Here is a 24,331-nt window from a genome sequence, read left to right on the forward strand (position 1 = left end):
CTGAACTAGGATGGTCGTACATGTGCCTTGGGTGGTAGCCTGCTGACCCTTAGGCTACTCACCCACGATTACAGCCACCAATGAGAGCCGCAAGCCACCAGAGAAAGCAGCTTTTATTGATGAGTTATCTCCAGAAACCAGAAAGACTATGTACCCACTTTTGGTCCCCCCCATCCCTCTAGACCTCGCAGTGCTCCACCTAGGGAAGGGATATAAATTGCCTCTTGGTTTTTCAAGGCCGTAGTCTTTCCTCTTCCTGTGTAGCCCAACTTAAGAAATTCAGCAGCAGTGCTGTTTTTTTCAGCAGTGTCTGCTGCAGCTACTTAGTAACAATTATGGGTGAAGAGGTATGAAGGGAAGCAGTTAGATGAGTAAGAAGAATGATGCACAGGAAAACAGGAACAGTAGCCTATCAAAGGTCCCTCTGTCCTGCCTCAGTGGCTTGATCCTTCATTGGCTGCATTTCTCTTTATGCTGAATCACTCCCTTCTGAATCAGATCGGGGATTTCCACTGCCAGCCATGGACCCAGCTGCAATACAAGGGAGACCCTGTGAGATTACTACCAGCCAGTCAATGCCTTGTATTCCACCAGAAGCTCCTTCCTAGAGATAGTCTGGGAGAACAGACCCAAAGGAAAACACTGTTATTCCAGGTTTACTCTCACTGTTCTTATATCGCTCAGGACCAAACCCCTTCCCCTCTTATACACCAGATACTCCAAACTTACCCCTAGAGCCATGAGATGAGCTAGTCCAAACTTAGGCACATTCCTGGCCCACAAAGGCTTAAAGTGATCAGTCAGGCATATTTTGCCACCCCTATGAGAGGAACAAGATCAGAAGGTGTTGACATGCAAGGTACACCACAAAGCAAAGCAGATTCTTGAGAGCACAGGAAGACTACTGGGGATCAGAACTGAGAACGAGGTCATCTAAGTGCTTTGCCCAGGCTTGGCAGAGGGAGATGTAGAATTTCTCTAGGCCGGCAGACTCTGGGGAAATTTCTGCCTTGGAGAGTTCTTCACCAAGGCCTTCTTTGACCTTTTCCCATCTCCTGTTAAGTCCTACCTGTACATCTTTGCTGTTTTTCCATCTAGTTCAGGTACTGCAATTTCTGGAGCAGTAGTGGGATATGTGATAGGAATCTGGAAGAATTACAAGGCTTTAATATGACAGAAGCAGAATAGAAAGGAACTAATCTAATCAGATATACACATTTCTTGGTTGAAATGAAAGGTGCTGCAAACTCCCCCAAGCAGCAGTTACATAGCAGGGTTCTGGACATGGAGATGAGTAATTAAAACCTGTGCTTGTTTCAAACGTCATTAAGATTTTCCCTCCCATTTAAAAAGTTTTCTTTGGTCCCTCCAAGAAAGGTTAGCTTGTTAACAATCACCTAATCCATCATCCTCAACTAACCTCCATTAACTACCACTCCATTATACTCACGTCAAACTCGATGTCAAACTCATATTTGAGGAGGTCATGGATGTACCAGCATTTTCCAAACCACCTATAACAGAAACCAAACCTCAGTCCAATTTTCCCATTGTTCTAATACTCATACGACATCTTTTTGGCTTAGGTGACCAGCCTGGGAGACCCATAGGTTGGGAATTGGGAACTCTGGAGTTGTGGGAGTGAAGACTAGAAGGGGGCAGGAAAGGCCTGAGAGTGGGTTCTGGGACACCGGAATGCTTAAGCTAGGTAAGATCCCCACCGCCACAACTCCCGAGAGGGTCTGCCTACCGAGTCCCTTCCTTGTTGGACTCCAGTCGGAACCAGTCATTGTCCGCATTCTTGTTGTTCTCCACATACTAAAAGCAGAAAATGAGGTTTTTGAGGGGGGAATTGGAGCCAAGGGCAGTACGCCTTCCCTCAAAAGAAGTGTGATTAGTATGTTTACCCAACTTAGTATGTTTACTCTCTTTACCCAACTTTTCTGACATAAGTTGAAGTCAAAGCCATATTGGTAAGTAGGGCACTTGTGCAGAAGAGAGAATAGAACGCTTGGGTTCTACTCAATTTAACAGGCACAAAAAACTTTATGATGTTGCCTGGCTTTTCTTCTCACTTCTGACAATCTCAGCGACAACTCATTTTATGGCATATTCCTTCCCAAGACTTCATTTTGTCCTGATTCTGACTAGCACTCATATGCTGATGACTTCTAAATCTTTATCTTTAAACTAGAGCTTTTCCCAGAGCTTCAAAGTCTACATCCAAATGTATATTGAAACTTCTACCTCCATTCCACAGGTGCAATTCAAACTTGGCAGTGCCACTTTCCCCCTAGTCCTTCAGACTTGTTTCTCCACAGCACCAATCTCCATTGGCAGTATTAGCGTGCAGTCACCCACGCTAAAAATCTGGAAATCATCCTTAAGTCTCCTTCCCCTTTACAAACCAATCTTTTATGATATCCTGCTGATTTTACCTTCTGAATATCCTTCAAGTCTACCTCTCCTCTCTTTACCATAACTGCTGAATTTATATTATCACTTTTCTTTTGCCTGGATTAATGACAGCCTCCAAACTTCAGCCTTAGCCCTGCCAATTCTGTTTTCCTCTCTTCTGCCAGTGATTGATTTAAACCCAAATCTCATCATGTTAACATCCTCTGCTTAACATCCTTTAAAGGTATCCCAAGGCCTCCAAGATAGAATTCAAGTGCTCCAATCTATTTATTGTCTTATCTACCACTCCCTGACACACCCTGATGCTCTAACAACTCTGAACTACTTGTGTTTCTTCATATAGGTCATGTGTTTCTAGCTTCCATAACTTTGCTCATGCTGTTCCTTTTGCCTTGAATGTTCTTCTCTTATGCTCGTTTTTTATAAGGCTAACTTATGTTTACTCTTTCAGTCTCAGCTCAAGCATTGCCTCTTCTAAAAGCCTTCCCTGACCAAACCCAGGCTAGATTTAGGTATCTCACCTCCTGCTTCAAAACATCCTAGCAATTTCTCAGATTCCTTCTCCCTCTTTCTCCACCTTATGTATTATAATAATATGTTTCTGTCTATCGGTAGGCTCCACTTTATTCGGCTTTGGATACCCTTCCTAGGTACCAGATGTACATTATTTTTTAAATTTATTTTTTAGTGAATACATGCACCAGGAAACCTTTGAAACAGACAGAGACCACCGCAAGAAGTCAAATTTTTTCCACAGAACGGAGATTAGCTGAGAAAACGGTTCATTCCTAACTGAGCTGAGCTCCTCATCTCTCTGCAACTAATACCTACTTTAATTTTTCGCTCTAATATGTATTCCTACCTTAGGACAAGTGAAAGAGCGGAGGGACTCAGGCCCGGACTTAGGGCTCTAAGAAATCCTTAAGACCACCTCCCCTACATCCAGGAGAGCAATCACCTGGAGCCAGAAAGACACGTCATTTTCCTGGGCCGCGTATCCCTAAAATAACTGCTGCTTTCAGGAAGAAAATCTGGCCCCACTGTAGTTCCTAGCTTGAGTATCTTCTGCCTCCTGCCCACCGCGGCTCCTTAAGTCCCCCAGCCTCGAAGTCATCCAGTATCTTTGAATTTTTAAGTTAAACTTTAAAACCGGAAGTGGATTCCACACGGAGCCTATTCCGATGGACACCTGATTGCCCGCAAACCTTTTACGACACGGTTGACAGTAGAAGCACAACTAACCCGTATAAGAGACTGATATTCCTCCTTGAGTCTCTGCACCCACAACTCCCGATCTCGAGGTCCGGCGTTGGTCTTCAGCACCGGGATCTCAGACACGACACGCCGGGTGGCCTCGTCCGCCATCTTAGACCAGGGCACAAGAGAAATACGGAAGTGGTATTACCTGTAGTTTACATTCAGGGCGCCTCCATCTTTACTATGGGAAGATGGGGAGTGGCTGCCTTAAAACTTCGCTGAATACGATCTTTATTTTCTAGTAACGAAGACAAATTTGTCACCGGATCACCTGCTTGTGGGCGCAACGAGGAGGAAAGAATGGAAACGGATGACTCTGTCCTGAATATGGCACCTATCATTTAACTGCAGATTGCTCAAAGGGTGACTTCCGCTCATGCTCAGAGACGTAATCTCAGAAAACCCTTCTGGACACTTGAAGAATTGTTAGAATTCAGGCAGTTTTAGGCGCTCTTCTGGTTCCTGTCATCCTAAAATGCGCGAGTCACCTGTTTCAGCTTTGATTAAACTTCCTTAACTTCCTTGTAGTTAGGCTGAGGTAGCAGGGAGCCACTGTAGTCTTCCATTCAGTTCAGTTCATTTCTGTCGCTTAGTCGTGTCCGACTCTGCGACCCCATGGACGGGAGCATGCCAGGCCTCCCTGTCCATCACCAACTCCTGGAGCTTACTCAAACTCATGTCCATTAAGTTGATGATGCCATCCAACTATCTCATCCTCTGTTGTCCCCTTCTCCTCCCGCTTTCGATCATTCCCAGCATCAGGGTCTTTTCAATTGAGTCAGTTTTTCGCATCAGGTGGCCAAAGTATTGGAGTTTCAGCTTCAGCATCAGTCCTTCCAATGAATATTCAGGACTGATTTCCTTTAGGATGGACTGGTTTGATCTCCTTGCAGACCAAGGGATTCCCAAGAGTCCTCTCCAACACCACAGTTCAAAAGCATCAAAAGTCATCCATTAGGAAGGTATTAAACTTCTGAAACTTATTGGAAACCATGGAGAATCAAAGTATATACAGTCTCAGGCCGAAAGAGTTAACACAATTGAATTAGAGAATTCTTAATAAATGCCAAAATTGTTGAAAGGCCGCTAGAAAACTTGCCTTCGTCTAGCCTAGTCATTTTTGGGTATGAAATTAACAAATCTAGGAGGGAATCATGTCTCTTATCTCCAGTGCATGGCACACAGTAGGTACCCAGTAATCCTTTCTCAGAATTTTGTATCTTCCAGTTGGTTTTTAAACAGAAGCACATTATTTTTGGCCTTAACTTACATGTCTTGTTTGCAGCGTTAATCACTGCAACCTTTAGCTGTAATTTTGGATCAAATCCTATTAATCATGAAATTCTATAGTTTATCTACAAATTTAATTTCTTATGGCTGAAACCTCCAGTACAATGCTGAGAGCAGACACCCTTTTCTTGTTCTGATTTCAGGGAGGAAAGCACTGTCTTTCTTTTTTAAGTATGCTATTCTCTATAGGCTTCTCATGGGTGCCCTTTATCAGGTTAAGGAAGTTCCCTTCTCTTCCTAGTGCTGAAGGTTTTTATCATGAATGGGAGTGTTCCCCCCTCCCTGAATGCTTTTTCTTTATTCACTGAGATGATGATGTAATTTTTTTCTTTTATTAGCATGCAATATGTTTCTTTAAAATATTGGATATTGGATAAGGCTAAGGCAAAGCTTTGTAGTATCTCACTAGAGTTTTCTCTCCTAGAGAAATAAAGATTTATTCCATTTTGAGTGTGGGCTTTGTGGTGTGGTGGAAAGCAGAGATTTGGAATGAGGCGTGCAATTTGATTGTCATAAGAATTTGGAGGAGGAGGAGAAATAGGGAAATGTAGGTCAAATTGGGTGCACAGTGTTATAAAAAGAATACATTCTGAGGATTTAATGTACAGCTGGCTCAGCAGTAAATCCACCTGCAATGCAGGAGACTCAGGTTTAATCCCTGGGTCAGGAAGATCCCCTGGAGAAGGAAATAGCAACCCACTCCAGTATTCTTGCCTGGGAAATCCCATGGATAGAGGAGCCTGGTGGCTACAGTCCACAGGGTCACAAGAGTTGGACACAACTTAGTGACTAGACTGCCGCCACCACCACCACATGGTGACTATAGATGGGCTTTCTCTAGTTGTGGTGTGTGGGTGAGCAAGAGCTACTTTCTGTTGTGGTGCATGGGCTTCTCACTGTGGTGGCTTCTCTTGTGGAGCACAGGCTCTAGGTGCAGTGGCTTCAGAAATCATAGTATGTGAGCTCAGTAGTTGTGGCACGTGGATTTTAGTTGCTCCATGGCATGTGGAATCTTCCCACACCAGGGATTGAACCCATGCATTGCAGGCAGATTCTTATCCACTGTACCACCAGGGAAGTCCAGTCTTAAACGTTCTTAACCACACATGTGTTGACTATGTGAAGTGATGGATATGGATATTGATTTTGGTAATCATTCGTATATGTGCTCACACGTGCAGATGTATTCACCACATATATATGATAGATACATGCAGATGTATATCAAGCCACGATTTTAAAAATATATATTTGTCAATTATTCCTCAGTAAAGTAGGGGAGGGCCAGACTTTGATGAATTACTTTATCTCTGTGAGCTGCACGTCCTCACCTATGAAAGGATAGTAGTGTTTATAGGGCGATTTTAACTATATATACGAGCTTTTCATTTTTATTTTACTTATTTTTATTTATTTGTGCATTTATGGAGTTCTTACTACATTCAGGCATTGGAAATACAGTAGTGCATAAGGCAGGCAGAGTACTTGCCCTGAAGGAAATTGTCCTAAAACAGCTATAAGAAGGAATTGGACAGAAATGACTGGAAACTTCAATTCTGGGAAGTGTACTGACATCAGACCATGGTTTTGATGGATAGTACTGTTGGGTACACGAGGGTGCCCCTGAAAGTAGTTGAAAATCCCATTGTCAGTCATCATGGAGAAAAGTAGCCCTAGGGACAAAAGGAGAAATATTGTATTAGGGAAATAAACTTTGGACTAGGGGAGGAATTTAAATTTTTCCTCATTCTGATTTTAAAGGGGTTAGTCTGGACTCTAATATTCTCAGAGAATATAGCTCAGAATGGTGAGGAGAGGGTACCACCATATAGAGGATCAGTATAGATAGCATATTCAAAAGCAGAGACATTACTTTGCCAACAAAGGTTTGTCTAGTCAAGGCTATGGTTTTTCCTGTGGTCATGTATGGATGTGAGAGTTGGACTGTGAAGAAGGCTGAGCGCCGAAGAATTGATGCTTTTGAACTGTGGTGTTGGAAAAGACTCTTGAGAGTCCCTTGGACTGCAAGGAGATCCAACCAGTCCATTCTGAAGGAAATCAGCCCTGGGATTTCTTTGGAAGGAATGATGCTAAAGCTGAAACTCCAGTACTTTGGCCACCTCATGTGAAGAGTTGACTCATTGGAAAAGACTCTGATTCTGGGAGGGATTGGGGGGCAGGAAGAGAAGGGGAGGACAGAGGATGAGATGGCTGGATGGCATCACTGACTCGATAGACATGAGTCATGGTGAACTCTGGGAGTTGGTGATGGACAGGGAGGCCTGGCGTGCTGCGATTCATGGGGTCGCAAAGAGTCGGACACGACTGAGCGACTGATCTGATCTGATAGATGGGTAACCAGTTCGGAAAACTTTTTTCCTTTTGTTATTGCCTTTAATTATTCTGGAGACTTCAGCAAAGAATTCTTATAACACTGAAGAGAACTTGGTGGAGAGAATGATTTAAAAAAAAAAAATTTTATACAATGCTTACAATGTGCTAGGAACTGTCCTAAACATTAAAAAAAAAATTAGATCCTTTAGTTCTGGCAACAATCTTAATAGTTACTTCATTAGCTTCATTTACATTTGAAGAAACTGAAGTTGGGCTCAATGAAAGAAACCCCTATATCACACAGCCGCTAAATGGTAGAATTGGCATTCAGTCCCAAGCACAGTTTGGCTCTAGAGATCACATCCACAACCAGCTTTCTACCGTTTCTGGGCCAATGTGAAATTAGTAGCAGTGATCTGAGGGGTCAGAGTTCGTATTAGAGGGCTATTCATCACCCTTAAAGGGCAGACAGTTATCAAAACACAAAGAGAGACTGCAGAAACAAACAGTAGAGCTGCAGAAACATAAATGGGACAACCAGCCCCCTCCCTGGAATGGGCTGAAGTGTGCACAGGACTCTGAGGTGTTAATGTCACCCCTAGAGATTATAGAACTATGGACTTTGAGTTCAAAGCAAGATATTGGCAAGGGTTGGGGGTGTCAGAGGATTTGGTTAATAAAGATGAAAATACATATTCTTTGGGGAGGAGAAATTAATAAGTAGTCAATTACCATACAATAAATATCTATTCTGGACATGTACCAGTACAGTCCAAGTACATATGCCTGAGAGAATCAGGTAAGGCTGATAGTACTTGAACTGGATCCCTTAGGATGAGCATATTGAATATGCAGAAAAGGAGAGAACAGGGTAAATGTGACATTCTAGGCAGAAAGAAGAGCATTCTGGAAGTCAGGAAGTCATGAAGGAATAAAGTAGTAATATTAAGGACAGCAGATATCCAGATCGTTGTTTATAAGAGAAGACGGAAGAAAGCGCCTAGCAGGACTTAATTATATGCAATATGCTATATAGAAACATTTATAAAATAAGCATAAAATCACAAAATTATACACAGATGTAGCTTCAAAATACTTACAAATACATGCACCTGCTCAAAATTCAAAAGGTAGAAAATGCTATAGAGTGCAACGTAAGCCTGTAATGTAATGTAATGTGAATGTGAGTCTCCCTCTAATCCCATTCCTTGGCTACTTAGTCCTCTTCCCCGGGGCTCTCCTCTCGAACTAGCTCTCTGTATATCCTTCCAGATATACTCTGTGCACTTACACATATACACACATATACCTTCTTTGAAAACTCTTTATATAAGTCATAGCATCCTGTTCAAATTTCTGCTCTTTTTTCATTGAGTAAATATCTTGGAGGCTGTTCTATATTAATACATAATTAAACTACCTCATTCTTCCCACCCCGACTCTTTCTTCTTTTGTAGATGCATCCCATTGTATGAATCTACCATAATTTCTTCAGCAAGACCCTCAGGAGGTATATTTAAATTGTCTTTTGCTATTTATTACAAACAGTACTGCAGTTAATAGCTTTGTCTACTCATCACTTTGTACACATGTAATAAATACCTAGATATAGTACTGTTGCCTCAAAAGATTTGTGCTTTTTAAAATTTGTTAAATATTGCCTCTATAAAAGGCAATTTGTTAAAAATTGTCCTCTATAAAAATTAAACCAATTTGTATCACTACTAGCAATATATGAAATGACAAGTTTCCCCTCCTTAAAAAAAAAAAAAAATCAGTGTTAACAACAGAGTTCTTTTTGCCAATTTCATGACTGAAGTAGAATCTCAAGACAATTTTAGAGTCTGTTTCTCATTCTGAGTAAGGTTGAATATTTTTTTCATAGGTTTAGGATTCATTTGCATTTCATTTTCTATAAATTCTTATATGCTTTGCTCCTTTTAAATTGTCATTTGTTTTTTCTTACTGATTTTATGAGTTTTTTAAAAATATATATTAAAGAGATTAGTCATTTGTGATGAATTATAAATATTTTCCTCAGTTTGTCTTAGTTTTTGTTCATAGTATTTCTAACCATGTAGAAAATTTTTTTCCCCACAGTCTTTTTTTGCTTAAAATTTCTGGTATTGAGTCACCACAACAGTCTATATTACTTTTTAAAAATTATCCCATGTTTTCCTCTAGTACTGTTTCTCTTAAAATGAAAATGGCTTTGTTTGTTCTAGCTTATTTAAACAATACAGAAAAATAAATTCAAAATTCTACCCCATATTAAAAAAAAAGCCTGCTATCATTTTAAGTACACATCCTTCCAGACATCTCTATACAGACATTTTTCTTTGTTTGGTTTTAATTTACTGTTATATAGGTGCTTAAGATGGATGCAAAGCTTTTGAACTTTCAGTTTTTCTTTTTTCCTAATATGTTCATTTAAGACTATACATTTCCCTATAAGCATAGCTTTAGTCACATCCACATTGTGTATGTAGTGTTTTTATTATCATTCAGTTCAAGTTATTTTCTAACTCCAACTGTGATTTTTTTGGGGGAGGTTACTTAGAAGTACTGTATTTCATAACTTATAGGTACTTTTTTGTTACTGATCTGTATCTTAACTGCAAGTCAAGAAACATACTTTGTATCACTTCAAAACTTTAAAATTTGTTGAGATTTGCCTTATGGCAGTATAGGGTAGGGCTTCCCAGGTGACTCAGTGGTGGTGAAGAATCCACCAGCCAATGCAGGAGCCTCAGGAGATGTGGGCTTCATCCCTGGGTTCAAAAGATCCCCTGGAAGAGAAAATGGCAACCCATTCCAGTATTCTGACTGGGATAATTCCATAGACAGAGGAGTTTTCCATGAGGTTGCAAAGAGTTGGATATGACTGAGCATACACTATATGGTCAATTTTCAAAATGTCCCAAGTGTGCTTGAAAAAAATCTGTAATTTGCAGTTCTGGAGTATAGTGGCTGTATATGTATATTTATACTTGTTGAGTTAAATTTGCTACTCATGTTATTTAAGTTTTTATTGGTTCTGAAAGAGGTTTGCTCTATCAGTGAGTAAGAGCAGTGTGTTAAATCTGTTATGATAGTGAATTCGTGTATTTTTTCCTTGTACCTCTGTCACTCTATATATTTTCAAGTTAACTTCATACTTAAATGCAACTTTAAAACTTCCAGGTATATTCAGATCAGATCAGATGAGTCGCTCAGTCACGTCCGACTCTTTGCGACCCCATGAAACGCAGCACGCCAGGCCTCCCTGTCCATCACCAACTCCCAGAGTTCACTAAGACTCACGTTCATCAAGTCAGTGATGCCATGAGCCATCTCATCCTCTGTCCTCCCCTTCTCCTCCTGCCCCCAATCCCTCCCAACATCAGAGTCTTTTCCAATGAGTCAACTCTTCACGTGAGGTGGCCAAAGTACTGGAGTTTTAGCTTTAGCATCATTCCTTCCAAAGAAATCCCAGGGCTGATCTCCTTTAGAATGGACTGGTTGGATCTCCTTGCAGTCCAAGGGACTCTCAAGAGTCTTTTCCAACACCACAGTTCAAAAGCATCAATTCTTCGGCACTCAGCCTTCTTCATAGTCCAACTCTCACATCCATACATGACCACAGGAAAAACCATAGCCTTGACTAGACGGACCTTTGTTGGAAAAGTAATGTCTCTGCTTTTGAATATGCTATCTAGGTTGGTCATAACTTTCCTTCCAAGGAGTAAGCGTCTTTTAATTTCATGGCTGCAGTCACCATCTGCAGTGATTTTGGAGCCCAGAAAAGTAAAGTCTGACACTGTTTCCACTGTTTCCCCATCTATTTCCCATGAAGTGAGGGGACCGGATGCCATGATCTTCGTTTTCTGAATGTTGAGCTTTAAGCCAACTTTTTCACTCTCCACTTTCACCTTCATCAAGAGGCTTTTTAGTTCCGCTTCACTTTCTGCCATAAGGGTGGTGTCATCTGCATATCTGAGTTTATTGATATTTCTCCCGGCAATCTTGATCCCAGCTTGTGTTTCTTCCAGTCCAGTGTTTCTCGTGATGTACTCTGCATATAAGTTAAATAAACAGGGTGACAATATACAGCCTTGACATACTCCTTTTCCTATTTGGAACCAGTCTCTTGTTCCATGTCCAGTTCTAACTGTTGCTTCCTGACCTGCATACAAATTTCTCAAGAGGCAGATCAGGTGGTCTGGTATTCCCAAGTCTTTCAGAATTTTCCAGTTTATTGTGATCCACACAGTCAAAGGCTTTGGCATAGTCAATAAAGCAGAAATAGATGTTTTTCTGGAACTCTCTTGCTTTTTCCACGATCCAGCGGATGTTGGCAATTTGATCTCTGGTTCCTCTGCCTTTTCTGGAATGTCAGGTCCATGAATCAAGGCAAATTGGAAGTGGTCAAACAAGAGATGGCAAGAGTGAATGTCGACATTCTAGGAATCAGCAAACTGAAATGGACTGGAATGGGTGAATTTAACTCAGATGACCATTATATCTACTACTGCGGGCAGGAATCCTTCAGAAGAAATGGAGTAGTCATCACGGTAAACAAAAGAGTCCGAAATGCAGTACTTGGATGCAATCTCAAAAACGACAGAATGACCTCTATTCATTTCCAAGGCAAACCATTCAATATCACAGTAATCCAAGTCTATGCCCCAACCAGTAACGTTGAAGAAGCTGAAGTTGAACGGTTGTATGAAGACCTACAAGACCTTTTAGAACTAACACCCAAAAAATATGTCCTTTTCATTATAGCGGACTGGAACGCAAAAGTAGGAAGTCAAGAAACACCTGGGGTAACAGGCAACTTTGGCCTTGGAATACGGAATGAAGCAGGGCAAAGACTAATAGAGTTTTGCCAAGAAAATGCACTGGTCATAACAAACACCCTCTTCCAACAACACAAGAGAAGACTCTATACATGGACATCACCAGATGGTCAACACCGTAATCAGATTGGTTATTTTCTTTGCAGCCAAAGGTAGAGAAGCTCTATACAGTCAGCAAAACAAGACCAGGAGCTGACTGTGGCTCAGACCATGAACTCCTTATTGCCAAATTCAGACTTAAATTGAAGAAAGTAGGGAAAACCACTAGACCATTCAGGTATGACCTAAATCAAATCCCTTATGATTATACAGTGGAAGTGAGAAATAGATTTAAGGGCCTAGATCTGATAGATAGAGTGCCTGATGAGCTATGGAATGAGGTTTGTGACATTGTACAGGAGACAGGGGTCAAGACCATTCCCATGGAAAAGAAATGCAAAAAAGCAAAATGGCTGTCTGGGGAGGCCTTACAAATAGCTGTGAAAAGAAGAGAAGCAAAAAGCAAAGGAGAAAAGGAAAGATATAAGCGTCTGAATGCAGAGTTCCAAAGAATAGCAAGAAGAGATAAGAAAGCCTTCTTCAGCAATCAATGCAAAGAAATAGAGGAAAACAACAAAATGGGAAAGACTAGGGATCTCTTCAATAAAATCAGAGCTACCAAAGGAACATTTCACGCAAAGATGAGCTCGATAAAGGACAGAAATGGTATGGACCTAACAGAAGCAGAAGATATTAAGAAGAGATGGCAAGAATACAGAGAAGAAGTGTACAAAAAAGATCTTCACGACCCAGATAATCACGATGGTGTGATCACTGACCTAGAGCCAGACATCCTGGAATGTGAAGTCAAGTGGGCCTTAGAAAGCATCACTACGAGCAAAGCTAGTGGAGGTGATGGAATTCCAGTTGAGCTATTCCAAATCCTGAAAGATGATGCTGTGAAAGTGCTGCACTCAATATGCCAGCAAATTTGGAAAACTCAGCAGTGGCCACAGGACTGGAAAAGGTCAGTTTTCATTCCAATCCCAAAGAAAGGCAATGCCAAAGAATGCTCAAACTACCGCACAATTGCACTCATCTCACACGCTAGTAAAGTAATGCTCAAAATTCTCCAAGCCAGGCTTCAGCAATAGGTGAACCGTGAACTTCCTGATGTTCAAGCTGGTTTTAGAAAAGGCAGAGGAACCAGAGATCAAATTGCCAACATCCGCTGGATCGTGGAAAAAGCAAGAGAGTTCCAGAAAAACATCTATTTCTGTTTTATTGACTATGCCAAAGCCTTTGACTGTGTGGATCACAATAAACTGGAAAATTCTGAAAGACTTGGGAATACCAGACCACCTGATCTGCCTCTTGAGAAATTTGTATGCAGGTCAGGAAGCAATAGTTAGAACTGGACATGGAACAAGAGACTGGTTCCAAATAGGAAAGGGAGTATGTCAAGGCTGTATATTGTCACCTTGTTTATTTAACTTATATGCAGAGTACATCACGAGAAACGCTGGACTGGAAGAAACACAAGCTGGGATCAAGATTGCCGGGAGAAATATCAATAAACTCAGATATGCAGATGACACCACCCTTATGGCAGAAAGTGAAGCGGAACTAAAAAGCCTCTTGATGAAGGTGAAAGTGGAGAGTGAAAAAGTTGGCTTAAAGCTCAACATTCAGAAAACGAAGATCATGGCATCCGGTCCCCTCACTTCATGGGAAATAGATGGGGAAACAGTGGAAACAGTGTCAGACTTTACTTTTCTGGGCTCCAAAATCACTGCAGATGGTGACTGCAGCCATGAAATTAAAAGACGCTTACTCCTTGGAAGGAAAGTTATGACCAACCTAGATAGCATATTCAAAAGCAGAGACATTACTTTTCCAACAAAGGTCCGTCTAGTCAAGGCTATGGTTTTTCCTGTGGTCATGTATGGATGTGGTCGTGTATGGATGGACTGTGAAGAAGGCTGAGCGCTGAAGAATTGATGCTTTTGAACTGTGGTGTTGGAGAAGACTCTTGAGAGTCCCCTGGACTGCAAGGAGATCCAACCAGTCCATTCCATCCTGAAGGAGATCAGCCCTGGGATTTCTTTGGAAGGAATAATGCTAAAGCTGAAACTCCAGTACTTTGGCCACCTCATGCGAAGAGTTGACTCATTGGAAAAGACTCTGATGTTGGGAGGGATTGGGGGCAGGAGGAGAAGGGGACGACAGAGGATGAGATAGCTGGATGGCATCACTGACTCGATGGACGTGAGTCTCAGTGAACTCCGGGAATTGGTGATGGACAGGGAGGCCTCGAGTGCTGCAATTCATGGGGTCGCAAAGAGTTGGACACGACTGAGCGACTGATCTGATCTGATCTGCATTCTTCAGACCACCTTTGCGGAAAACAATTTCACTTACAAAATATTTCTGATTTCTAGAATACCATGCGTCCAGGCCCTGAACTCATTTAAAATGCTGAGAATCCTGTTATCATTTTAGCTAATCATCAGTGAAATTATAACTAACAAAAAGAATTTTCCTAACTCATTTTACCTCATTTCTTCATGTTTTCTCCCAAGCTAACTACTTATAAACATTTTTATATAGCCAAAATAATAATGTAATTATCAGTATTGCAGATGATAGCTTATTATATATATATAATCATGAAAATAAACTTTAAAATTACTACAAGTAATAGAATTTAGTAAACTGATTGGAAGAGGAACTATCATGCAGAAATAAATATCCTTTATATATAAACAATAAACAAAACATATAATTTAAGAAAGACCCAATTGCAACAAATCAGATAAAATGCCTAGGAATAACCAAAAAGAATGAGCAGGATCTGCATAAATGAAATTTTCTTTCCCCCACACTTCAAGGCTTGCAGGATCTTAGTTCCCCAACCAGGAGTTGAACCTGTGCCCTTGGCAGTGAAAGTGCAGAGTCCTTACAACTGTACTGCCAGGAAATTCCTAGTATGAAGGAAATTTTAGAATGCTACCCACATAAAAGAAAACTGGGTCAAATGGAAAGTAACATCATGTTCTTGGAGAGAGAGAATATGTAATGATGTCAATTTCCCAATGTTATCTATAAATTTAACATCTAGATAAAAATGTCAGCAAGATTTTTAAACAAATTAATTTTAACTCACATGGAAAAATAAGGAAAAAAGTGAAAGGGACATTCTGAAAAAGATAAGTAATGACTAAAAGTTAACCCAAATATTAACATGTATTGTAAAGCTACAATAATTAGAACAGTGGGTTAATGCCCTGTGAATAAGTCAACTGAGGAAAACAAGTGGAAGACCCAAATACATAAGAAAATTTTGCATTGATAAATGTGTCACTTTAGAGCATTGGAAATATTATACATACCCTTTAAAATTAATTCCACATGCATTAATAGCAAATCATAATTAACATAAGATACTAGAAACTAAAACATGATATGATACACAAAAGGTTGAAGGTAAAAGAATGGGAAAAGATATATTGTGGAAAAATAAACCAAAAGGAAATTATATAACAGATGTAATAGGCTTGAAAGCAAAAGCATTACTAGAAATAAACAAGAACACTTCACTTGAGTAAGTCTAATATACCTGGATTTAAGCATTAATTTACTAGCGTGTGAGATGAGTGCAATTGTGCGGTAGTTTGAGCATTCTTTGGCATTGCCTTTCTTTGGGATTGGAATGAAAACTGACCTTTTCCAGTCCTGTGGCCACTGCTGAGTTTTCCAAATTTGCTGGCATATTGAGTGCAGCACTTTCACAGCATCATCTTTCAGGATTTGGAATAGCTCAACTGGAATTCCATCACCTCCACTAGCTTTGCTCGTAGTGATGCTTTCTAAGGCCCACTTGACTTCACATTCCAGGATGTCTGGCTCTAGGTCAGTGATCACACCATCGTGATTATCTGGGTCGTGAAGATCTTTTTTGTACACTTCTTCTCTGTATTCTTGCCATCTCTTCTTAATATCTTCTGCTTCTGTTAGGTCCATACCATTTCTGTCCTTTATCGAGCTCATCTTTGCGTGAAATGTTCCTTTGGTAGCTCTGATTTTATTGAAGAGATCCCTAGTCTTTCCCATTTTGTTGTTTTCCTCTATTTCTTTGCATTGATTGCTGAAGAAGGCTTTCTTATCTCTTCTTGCTATTCTTTGGAACTCTGCATTCAGACGCTTATATCTTTCCTTTTCTCCTTTGCTTTTTGCTTCTCTTCTTTTCACAGCTATTTGTAAGGCCTCCCCAGACAGCCATTTTGCTTTTTTGCATTTCTTTTCCATGGGAATGGTCTTGACCCCTGTCTCCTGTACAATGTCACGAACCTCATTCCATAGCTCATCAGGCACTCTATCTATCAGATCTAGGCCCTTAAATCTATTTCTCACTTCCACTGTATAATCATAAGGGATTTGATTTAGGTCATACCTGAATGGTCTAGTGGTTTTCCCTACTTTCTTCAATTTAAGTCTGAATTTGGCAATAAGGAGTTCATGGTCTGAGCCACAGTCAGCTCCTGGTCTTGTTTTGCTGACTGTATAGAGCTTCTCTACCTTTGGCTGCAAAGAAAATAACCAATCTGATTACGGTGTTGACCATCTGGTGATGTCCATGTATAGAGTCTTCTCTTGTGTTGTTGGAAGAGGGTGTTTGTTATGACCAGTGCATTTTCTTGGCAAAACTCTATTAGTCTTTGCCCTGCTTCATTCCGTATTCCAAGGCCAAAGTTGCCTGTTACCCCAGGTGTTTCTTGACTTCCTACTTTTGCGTTCCAGTCCGCTATAATGAAAAGGACATATTTTTTGGGTGTTAGTTCTAAAAGGTCTTGTAGGTCTTCATACAACCGTTCAACTTCAGCTTCTTCAACGTTACTGGTTGGGGCATAGACTTGGATTACTGTGATATTGAATGGTTTGCCTTGGAAATGAATAGAGGTCATTCTGTCGTTTTTGAGATTGCATCCAAGTACTGCATTTCGGACTCTTTTGTTGACCATGATGGCCACTCCATTTTTTCTGAGGGATTCCTGCCCGCAGTAGTAGATACAATGGTCATCTGAGTTAAATTCACCCATTCCAGTCCATTTTAGTTCACTGATTCCTAGAATGTCGACGTTCACTCTTGCCATCTCCTGTTTGACCACTTCCAATTTGCCTTGATTCATGGACCTGACATTCCAGGTTCCTATGCAATATTGCTCTTTACAGCATTGGACCTTGCTTCTATCACCAGTCACATCCACATCTGGGTATTGTTTTTGCTTTGGCTCCATCCCTTCATTCTTTCTGGAGTTATTTCTCCACTGATCTCCAGTAGCATATTGGGCACCTACTGACCTGGGGAGTTCCTCTTTCAGTATCCTATCATTTTGCCTTTTCATACTGTTCATGGGGTTCTCAAGGCAAGAATACTGAAGTGGTTTGCCATTCCCTTCTCCAGTGGACCACATATCGCAAATGTCCACATTTTCAAAGAGGGAAATTCTAGATGGTGAATTCTGGAAACTGAAGAATTAAGATTATCGATTATTTTACAATCATAGAACAGTTATTAAAGATTATTTTATAAATGAGAGAAGAAAACAGTGAACCCAGATGCCAACAGTGGTTCACCATGATGCGATTCAGTCGCCCCGGGTGTGACTCTTCCTTGCCTTTGGGCCTCTAGCACATATCCTCTCATTCTAGGATAGTCTTCTGCAAGCAGACTGGCTCCTTTGGGCTCTTTGGGTCTCAGCTTCTGTGCTACCTCCTCAAAGAGAGCTTTCCCTGATCATTCCTTTTCTGTCACAGCAGTCTGTTCTTTTCCTTCATAGCACCTATCTCAATTTAAAATGGTATATTTGCTATTTTCTTTCCTTAGGCAGTCCACCCATGTAAACAATAAACTCCATGAAGACATGGACTATGTCTGTTTGTTCACCACTCTGTATCCTACCCTATATGCCTATAACAGCACTTGACATTAGTAAATGCTTAATGTATATATATTAAGTAAATGACTGGATGACTTTCCTTGTCAGTGTTACTAGACTAGCAGACTAGGGGAACATCACAGAGACACCATATCTTGATTTCAGAAAAAAAAACTAACAGTTTCCTGATATGTTCTTTGAAAAAGATAGTGAATTTGCTAGAATACAGAAATACTTTTATTTGACTGGACAACTGCTGCTGCTGCTGCTGCTAAGTCACTTCAGTCGTGTCTGACTCTGTGCGATCCCATAAATGGCAGCCCACCAGGCTCCCCTGTCCCTGGGATTCTCCAGGCAAGAACACTGGAGTGGGTTGCCATTTCCTTCTCCAATGCATGAAAGTGAAAAGTGAAGTCGCTCAGTCATGTCTGACTCTTAGCGACCCCACGGACCGCAGCCTACCAGGCTCCTCCATCCATGGGATTTTCCAGGCAAGAGTACTGGAGTGGGTTGCCATCACCTTCTCCGAACAACAACTAAAGAGAATTAAATCTCTAATTAGCTGGAGGTTTTGGTAGGACAGGGCTGTTTTTTTGTCATGGCCTGCCTGTAGGATAACCAATGACTTGGAAAAAGTCATCCCCGTGGGAGCAGCAGAGAGCATTAACAAAGAACCTCCCGAATTTCTGAAAACTGGTGAAAACTGTTACATATAAATATTAGGTAACATTTATCTGATGTTTACAATGAGCGAGGCCCTGTGTTGACAGCTCATATATATTATTTAATATAATCTTTAAAACAATGACCTATGACATGAATGTTATTTTATATATATGCTCCTTTTACAGATGAGAAAACAAGCTCAGGGAAGTTAATGGAGTTACCCAAAGTCTTGTTAGTGAAGGTCAGAGGTGGCAAATGAAGGAAACAAGTTAAGGAGAATGTTAGACAGCAAATCCTTAGGATTCAGTAGCTGACTGTGGCCTCTACTCTCCTATTCAGGAGCCAGGAGACACTGGGATTCTAGCTAAAGGCTTACAGCTAGGTTAGAAACTAACCTTTTCTTCTCCTTGGAAGAAAAGCTATGATCAACCTAGACAGCATATTAAAAAGCAGAGACATTACTTTGCCAACAAAGGTCTGTCTAATCAAATGTATGGTTTTTCCAGTAGTCACGTATGGATGTAAGAGTTGGACTATAAAGAAAGCTGAGCACTGAAAAATTGATGCTTATGAACTGTGTGTTGGAGAAGACTCTTGGGGGTTCCTTGGACTCTAAGGAGATCAAACCAGTCAATCCTAAATGAAATAAGTCCTGAATACTCACTGGAAGGACTGATGCTGAAGCTGAAACTGAAACTCCAATACCTTGGCCACCTGATGTGAAGAACTGACTCATTGGAAAAGACCTTGATGCTGGGAAAGACTGAAGGCAGGTGGAGAGGAGATGACAGAGGATGAGATGGTTGAATGGCATCACCAAGTTGATGGACATGAGTTTGCACAAGCTCTGGGAGCTGGTGATGGACAGGGAAACGTGCCATGCTGTAGTCCACTGGGTCACAAAGAGCTGGACACGACTGAGCGACCGAACTAGAAGTACAACTGAAATTAGCTAACATGATGCTTTAGGTGAAGATGAAAATGAGTAATTGGAGCAGCTTAGAGTTAATGGGGAACCAAGAACTAGAGAGGATTGTTGGGTCAGCAAGTCACTGTAGGATAAAGTTCAAGAGTAAAGCCCAGGCAATGACATAGGGATCAGAGTGGGCCTGGAAGCGTCAAGAGTATACTTGTGACAATGGGTTACTAAGAGGGTATAGAATTATTTAAGGAAATGTCTGGCTCAAAAAGAGATTTTAATCTGGCAGAAATGGGAACAGCATAGACTGAGACAAGCAATCTCAATAGAGCATTCAGATTAAGAAAGATGAGAGATCTACTATAATTTTAAGTGGTAGTAACATTGGACTTTGAAAAAAATGTTTTAGTAGGGAGATGATAGTAGCTCTCTGAAGGGCTGACATTTAGCTCTGATGTGTTGATCCAGAGGAAAAAAGACAGGGCCAATAAATGCAAGTTACAAAGAGATTTTTTTTTTTTAAGCACAGAAAAAAAGGCTTTTCTAATCACTGAAAATTACAATGAATTAAGTGCAGGGCATACTGGAAATGGGATCATGTGAAGGTAGCTGAAGGATGTTTGTTTAAAGATTCGAAAGGAAGAAGAGATAATTGTGGGAACAGAGTGTATTGAGAAGTAGAAAAGAATGGAAACCAGGGTCCAGTTGGAGGCTGCTGCTGCTGCTAAGTTGCTTTAGTCGTGTCCGACTCTGTGCAACCCGAGATGGCAGCCCACCAGGCTCCCCCAGCCCTGGGGGCCTGCCTGAAAGCTGGAGGGATGTTCTCTCAGTTGAGGCTCCAAGGAAGAGACAGGGATGAATATAAAGAAAGGGACATGAAAGGAGGAGGAACAAGAGAGTCCTATATAGGGTTCTCAATCTTCTCAGAGAGTTTTTTTGAGTTTTTAGTTGAAGTAAGGAGAGGGTGGGAAAAGAACATTAGACAAGAGATGAAGTTTTTGCTTTAACTGTAGAGATGACATACAGTTCAAGCAAAAGGGAAACAACTGTTTAGCTACAACTAACAGCAACAACAAAAGTGCATCCTGAAGGAAATCAGTCCTGAGTGTTCATTGGAAGGACTGATGCTGAAGCTGAAACTCCAGTACATTGGCCACCTGATGCGAAGAACTGACTCATTGGAAAAGACCCTGATGCTGGGAAAGATTGAAGGTGGGATGAGAAGGGGATGATAGATGATGAGTGGACCTGAGTGAGTAAATTCCGGGAGTTGGTGATGGACAGGGAGGCCTGGTGTGCTGCAGTCCATGGGGTCGCAAAGACTGATATCACTGAGCGACTGAACAAAAAAAAATCTTACTGTTTGAAATATTTCTTTCTCAGTGCTGGGCATAAGTGCCAGTCTCCTTGGTTTGGTTAGCATTTATTCCATTTCACCTCCGGAAATCTACTTAGCTCTCTTCTGTTAAGGGCATTATGATCTTAGCCACTAGACCACCAGGAAAGTCCTGAGGATTCATGTGTGTTTTTGTTTGTTTGTTTTGGGCCATGCAGTGCAGTATGTGGGATATTAAGTTCCCTGACCAAGGATTGAAACTGTGCCCCCTGCAGTGGAAGTGTGGAGTCCTAACCACTAGAACACCAGGGAATTCCCAAGTCTTCATGTTTTAAGAGTGTATTTCCAGCTCCCACCCCCAAAAGTAAACATTCCTACAGTCATGAATGCAGTCATGAATGGACTAATTTAGGAACAGCTGGCCAGGCGATTGTCTCAATGTCTGGAATCTGTAAAATTTAGTTAAGGTTTGGCCCTAGGGAAAAGGATTAGGTATAGTCCTATAGAGGAAGAGGGATTACTTTGCAGGCCTAATGAAGAAAAATTCCAGTCCTTTTCTTTATCTTTCCATTGTGAGTGAAGAGGGTGATAGGTCATCTCCCCAGAGGCTGCACTGAGCAGATAAGACACCACAGCAGTAGAGAAGGCCTCTCTTCTCTAATCCTCTAAATGGGGTTGGCTTAAGTTTGGAAGAGAGATGGGCTCCTGGAAAGGAATTCCCACCATGATGTCAAGATTGCTAGGCATCAAACCACTTCCTAATATGGATAGGGAGAGAATACGATTCAATTGTAAGTAGTGCCTGTCTGTCTCTTTTATGAGCTTATGTGGGTGGGGGCACATCCCCATATCATACATTACAGGTAGCAACCTCTGCCCTGATGACTCTTACTCTAGGAAAAAGAGTAATCTTAAGAAAATGAGGATGGAGTGCAGGCTGTTCACAAGGGAAGAGTTCCAGTATGGGGTGGTGGTGAAGAGGGGAGAGACAGTTTTGGCTTTTTCTAATGGATATCTCTTCCTTTCAACCTTGTAAAGTAGAGACTGTTTATTCTTCCCAATCCTGCAGGAAACGGGGGCAGGGGACCATGCTTCTCCTTAGTTCACCGCTACTTTCAGATGATCATGCTCTCATCCTCTTGTAAAAACTCCTTCTCTGAAGCTTATACCATTTGGCTCTACTGTCCTTTATCCCTCCTGCTTACTGAAAACTCCCGTGCCTATTAAATAATCCCTCTGTGCCAAACTGGGTATGTGTATGTATGTGCTAAGTCACTTAAGTCGTCTGACTCTTTGAGACCCTATGGGCTGTAGCCAGCCAGACTCCTCTGTCCCTGGGATTCTCCAGGCAAGAATACTGGAGTGGGTTGCCATGCCCTCCTCCAGAGGATCTTCTGACCCAGGTTTCTAACTTGTGTCTCTTAGGTCTCCTGCATTGGCAGGCAGGTTCTTTACCACTAGTGCCACCTGGGAAGCCCTCCTATCTGGGTGGCTTTAGGAAAATCCACTTGATCAGTAGTTAGTTCTTGGTCTTCTCAACCTATACTCCTACTTTCAATTCCTTAACTTTACCATTTCTGGCAACACAAGTTTTTCTTGATGGCAGCCTAAGGGCTTTAATAAAGAATGGGAGAGGAAGCATTCTTGATGTGAAAACATTCATGGTGCAAGAATTGGCTGGTGTTTATTTGAAGACGCATTGAAAGACTGGGGTTGTCAGCTGTGACATATAATGATGGAATAGCATAGACGTTGAATTTCAATAATATCTAGTGAAGGTTCAAGATATGGATTTTACCTTTATGCCAAGTTTCCTGGAAACCTGAGTTTGGAGATAGCTTTTAACTTTCCCTGTTAGCTGCCTTGCTGGGGATAGCTGACGCTTTCGACAACTTCTCCTCTTGACACACTCTCTTCCTTCTAATTCTGTGACAACTAGGAACCAGGGTTTTTTCTTCCTCACTGGCTGTTCCTTTCCAAAGATTCTCCAAGGGCTCTTCTACTTACGGCTTCAGTGCTAGACTTCACCAAGGCCTCTGCATAGCCCTCTGCTGCTCTCTGGGGGAGCGTATTCAAATCTATGGCTTCAACAACCACTCTAACGTCCATGATTCAGAATTTCTGGCCTATACATCATTGGAGTTTTTAAAAAGCAGCTTTCTATAAAAGTAATGTATGTTATGTACACAGTAAAACAAATTCAAACAGTAAAAATGAATCTAAAATAAAAAGTATGTTTCATCCCTCCCAAGCCCATTTCATAACTCATTTTTTAATACTTGTATATATATGCGTGTATTCTTTTGCACTTGCTTTTTTTTTTTCCAACTTAATATAACTTTCTCCCATGTTTTAGATTCGTACATTCAACTGTCATTTGGACATTTCTATCTGGCTGTCCCACAGTTATCTAAAATTCCTTCCTTTTCTGTGAAATTCTCCCATATGCTATCCCCTGCTGCTATCCCCTTTTTACCATTAACATTGTGATGAAAATTGTCTTTATACATTGTGCCTTTCTAGTAACTCAATTTACCTCGTTGTTTCTACCCCACCATATTTTTGAAACAGCTTTCTCCAAAGTTACTAAATGACTTACTTGTTGCAAAATCCAACGGACACATTGTAGTCCACATCTTAACGCGATTTTTTTTTTTTTTTCCTGCTTTAATACTGACCAATTTCCTTGATATTTCTGGTTTCTTCTTTCTACTTGTCCCTTCTCGGTGTCCTCTTTTTCCCTCTTTCCTCACCTCATCTCTTAAATGCAGGTATTCCTCTTTCTAGGCCATCTTATCCACTTCCATGGTTTCAACAACACACACTAAACTTTCCTTTTGGACTCCCAACCCACATTATGTAACATTCCATTGTCTAACGGATATCCCACAGGCACTTAAAACTCATTCTCTCCCCCACCTTCCCCGACCTCAAATAATGAAAATGGCATCATTAGTCCCTAGGTGCCTAAGCCAGAACACCGAGAAAAACCTTGGATTCCTCCCTCGGCCTCATATCCATTTCCGATCATTCCCACCCTCCCCCGCCACCATCGGTACACACCCTTTTACAGGCCAGACCACTGTGATCTCTCTTCGGGATAAGAGCGTCCTAACCGTTCTTGGGTCTAACTTCGCCCCCTCCAATTCATTCTACCCATTGCTACCCCTGATCTTTTAAAATGCAAATGTATTTGTTTACACCTCAGCTAAGACTCTTCAAAACCTATTCATTATCCTTAGGAAAATAATTTACGTGGCCTTGCGTAAACTAGCCCCTCCCAACCTCACAGAACTCATCTATTTACCCCTCTTTAGCCATACCATACTGCTGGCAGCTCCAGAAGGTACCC

General features: G+C 41.2%; 1 protein-coding gene across 3 annotated transcripts; it reads right to left on the reverse strand.

Annotated features, from left to right (window-relative positions):
* Positions 1–95: 95 nt before the first annotated feature.
* Positions 96–24,321, reverse strand: UFC1 (ubiquitin-fold modifier conjugating enzyme 1). Of its 3 annotated transcripts, none has more exons than XM_019987606.2 (7): positions 3,947–4,078; positions 3,661–3,783; positions 1,751–1,818; positions 1,451–1,514; positions 1,070–1,146; positions 730–820; positions 96–531 (listed from the first exon to the last, which is right to left on the reverse strand). In XM_019987606.2, the coding sequence occupies exons 2-7, from the start codon at positions 3,781–3,783 to the stop codon at positions 451–453; spliced, it is 504 nt and encodes a 167-aa protein (XP_019843165.1). In that variant the 5' UTR covers positions 3,947–4,078; the 3' UTR covers positions 96–450. The 3 variants fall into 3 exon arrangements, with proteins under 3 accessions (XP_019843165.1, XP_070639396.1, XP_070639409.1); XM_070783308.1 differs by lacking the exons at positions 96–531; positions 3,947–4,078 and adding exons at positions 547–615; positions 24,303–24,321; XM_070783295.1 differs by lacking the exon at positions 3,947–4,078 and having other exon boundaries at positions 3,661–3,938.
* Between the last annotated feature and the right edge of the window lie 10 nt (positions 24,322–24,331).

Source organism: Bos indicus, chromosome 3 (genome assembly GCF_029378745.1).
Source record: "Bos indicus isolate NIAB-ARS_2022 breed Sahiwal x Tharparkar chromosome 3, NIAB-ARS_B.indTharparkar_mat_pri_1.0, whole genome shotgun sequence".
Lineage (NCBI taxonomy): Eukaryota > Metazoa > Chordata > Mammalia > Artiodactyla > Bovidae > Bos > Bos indicus.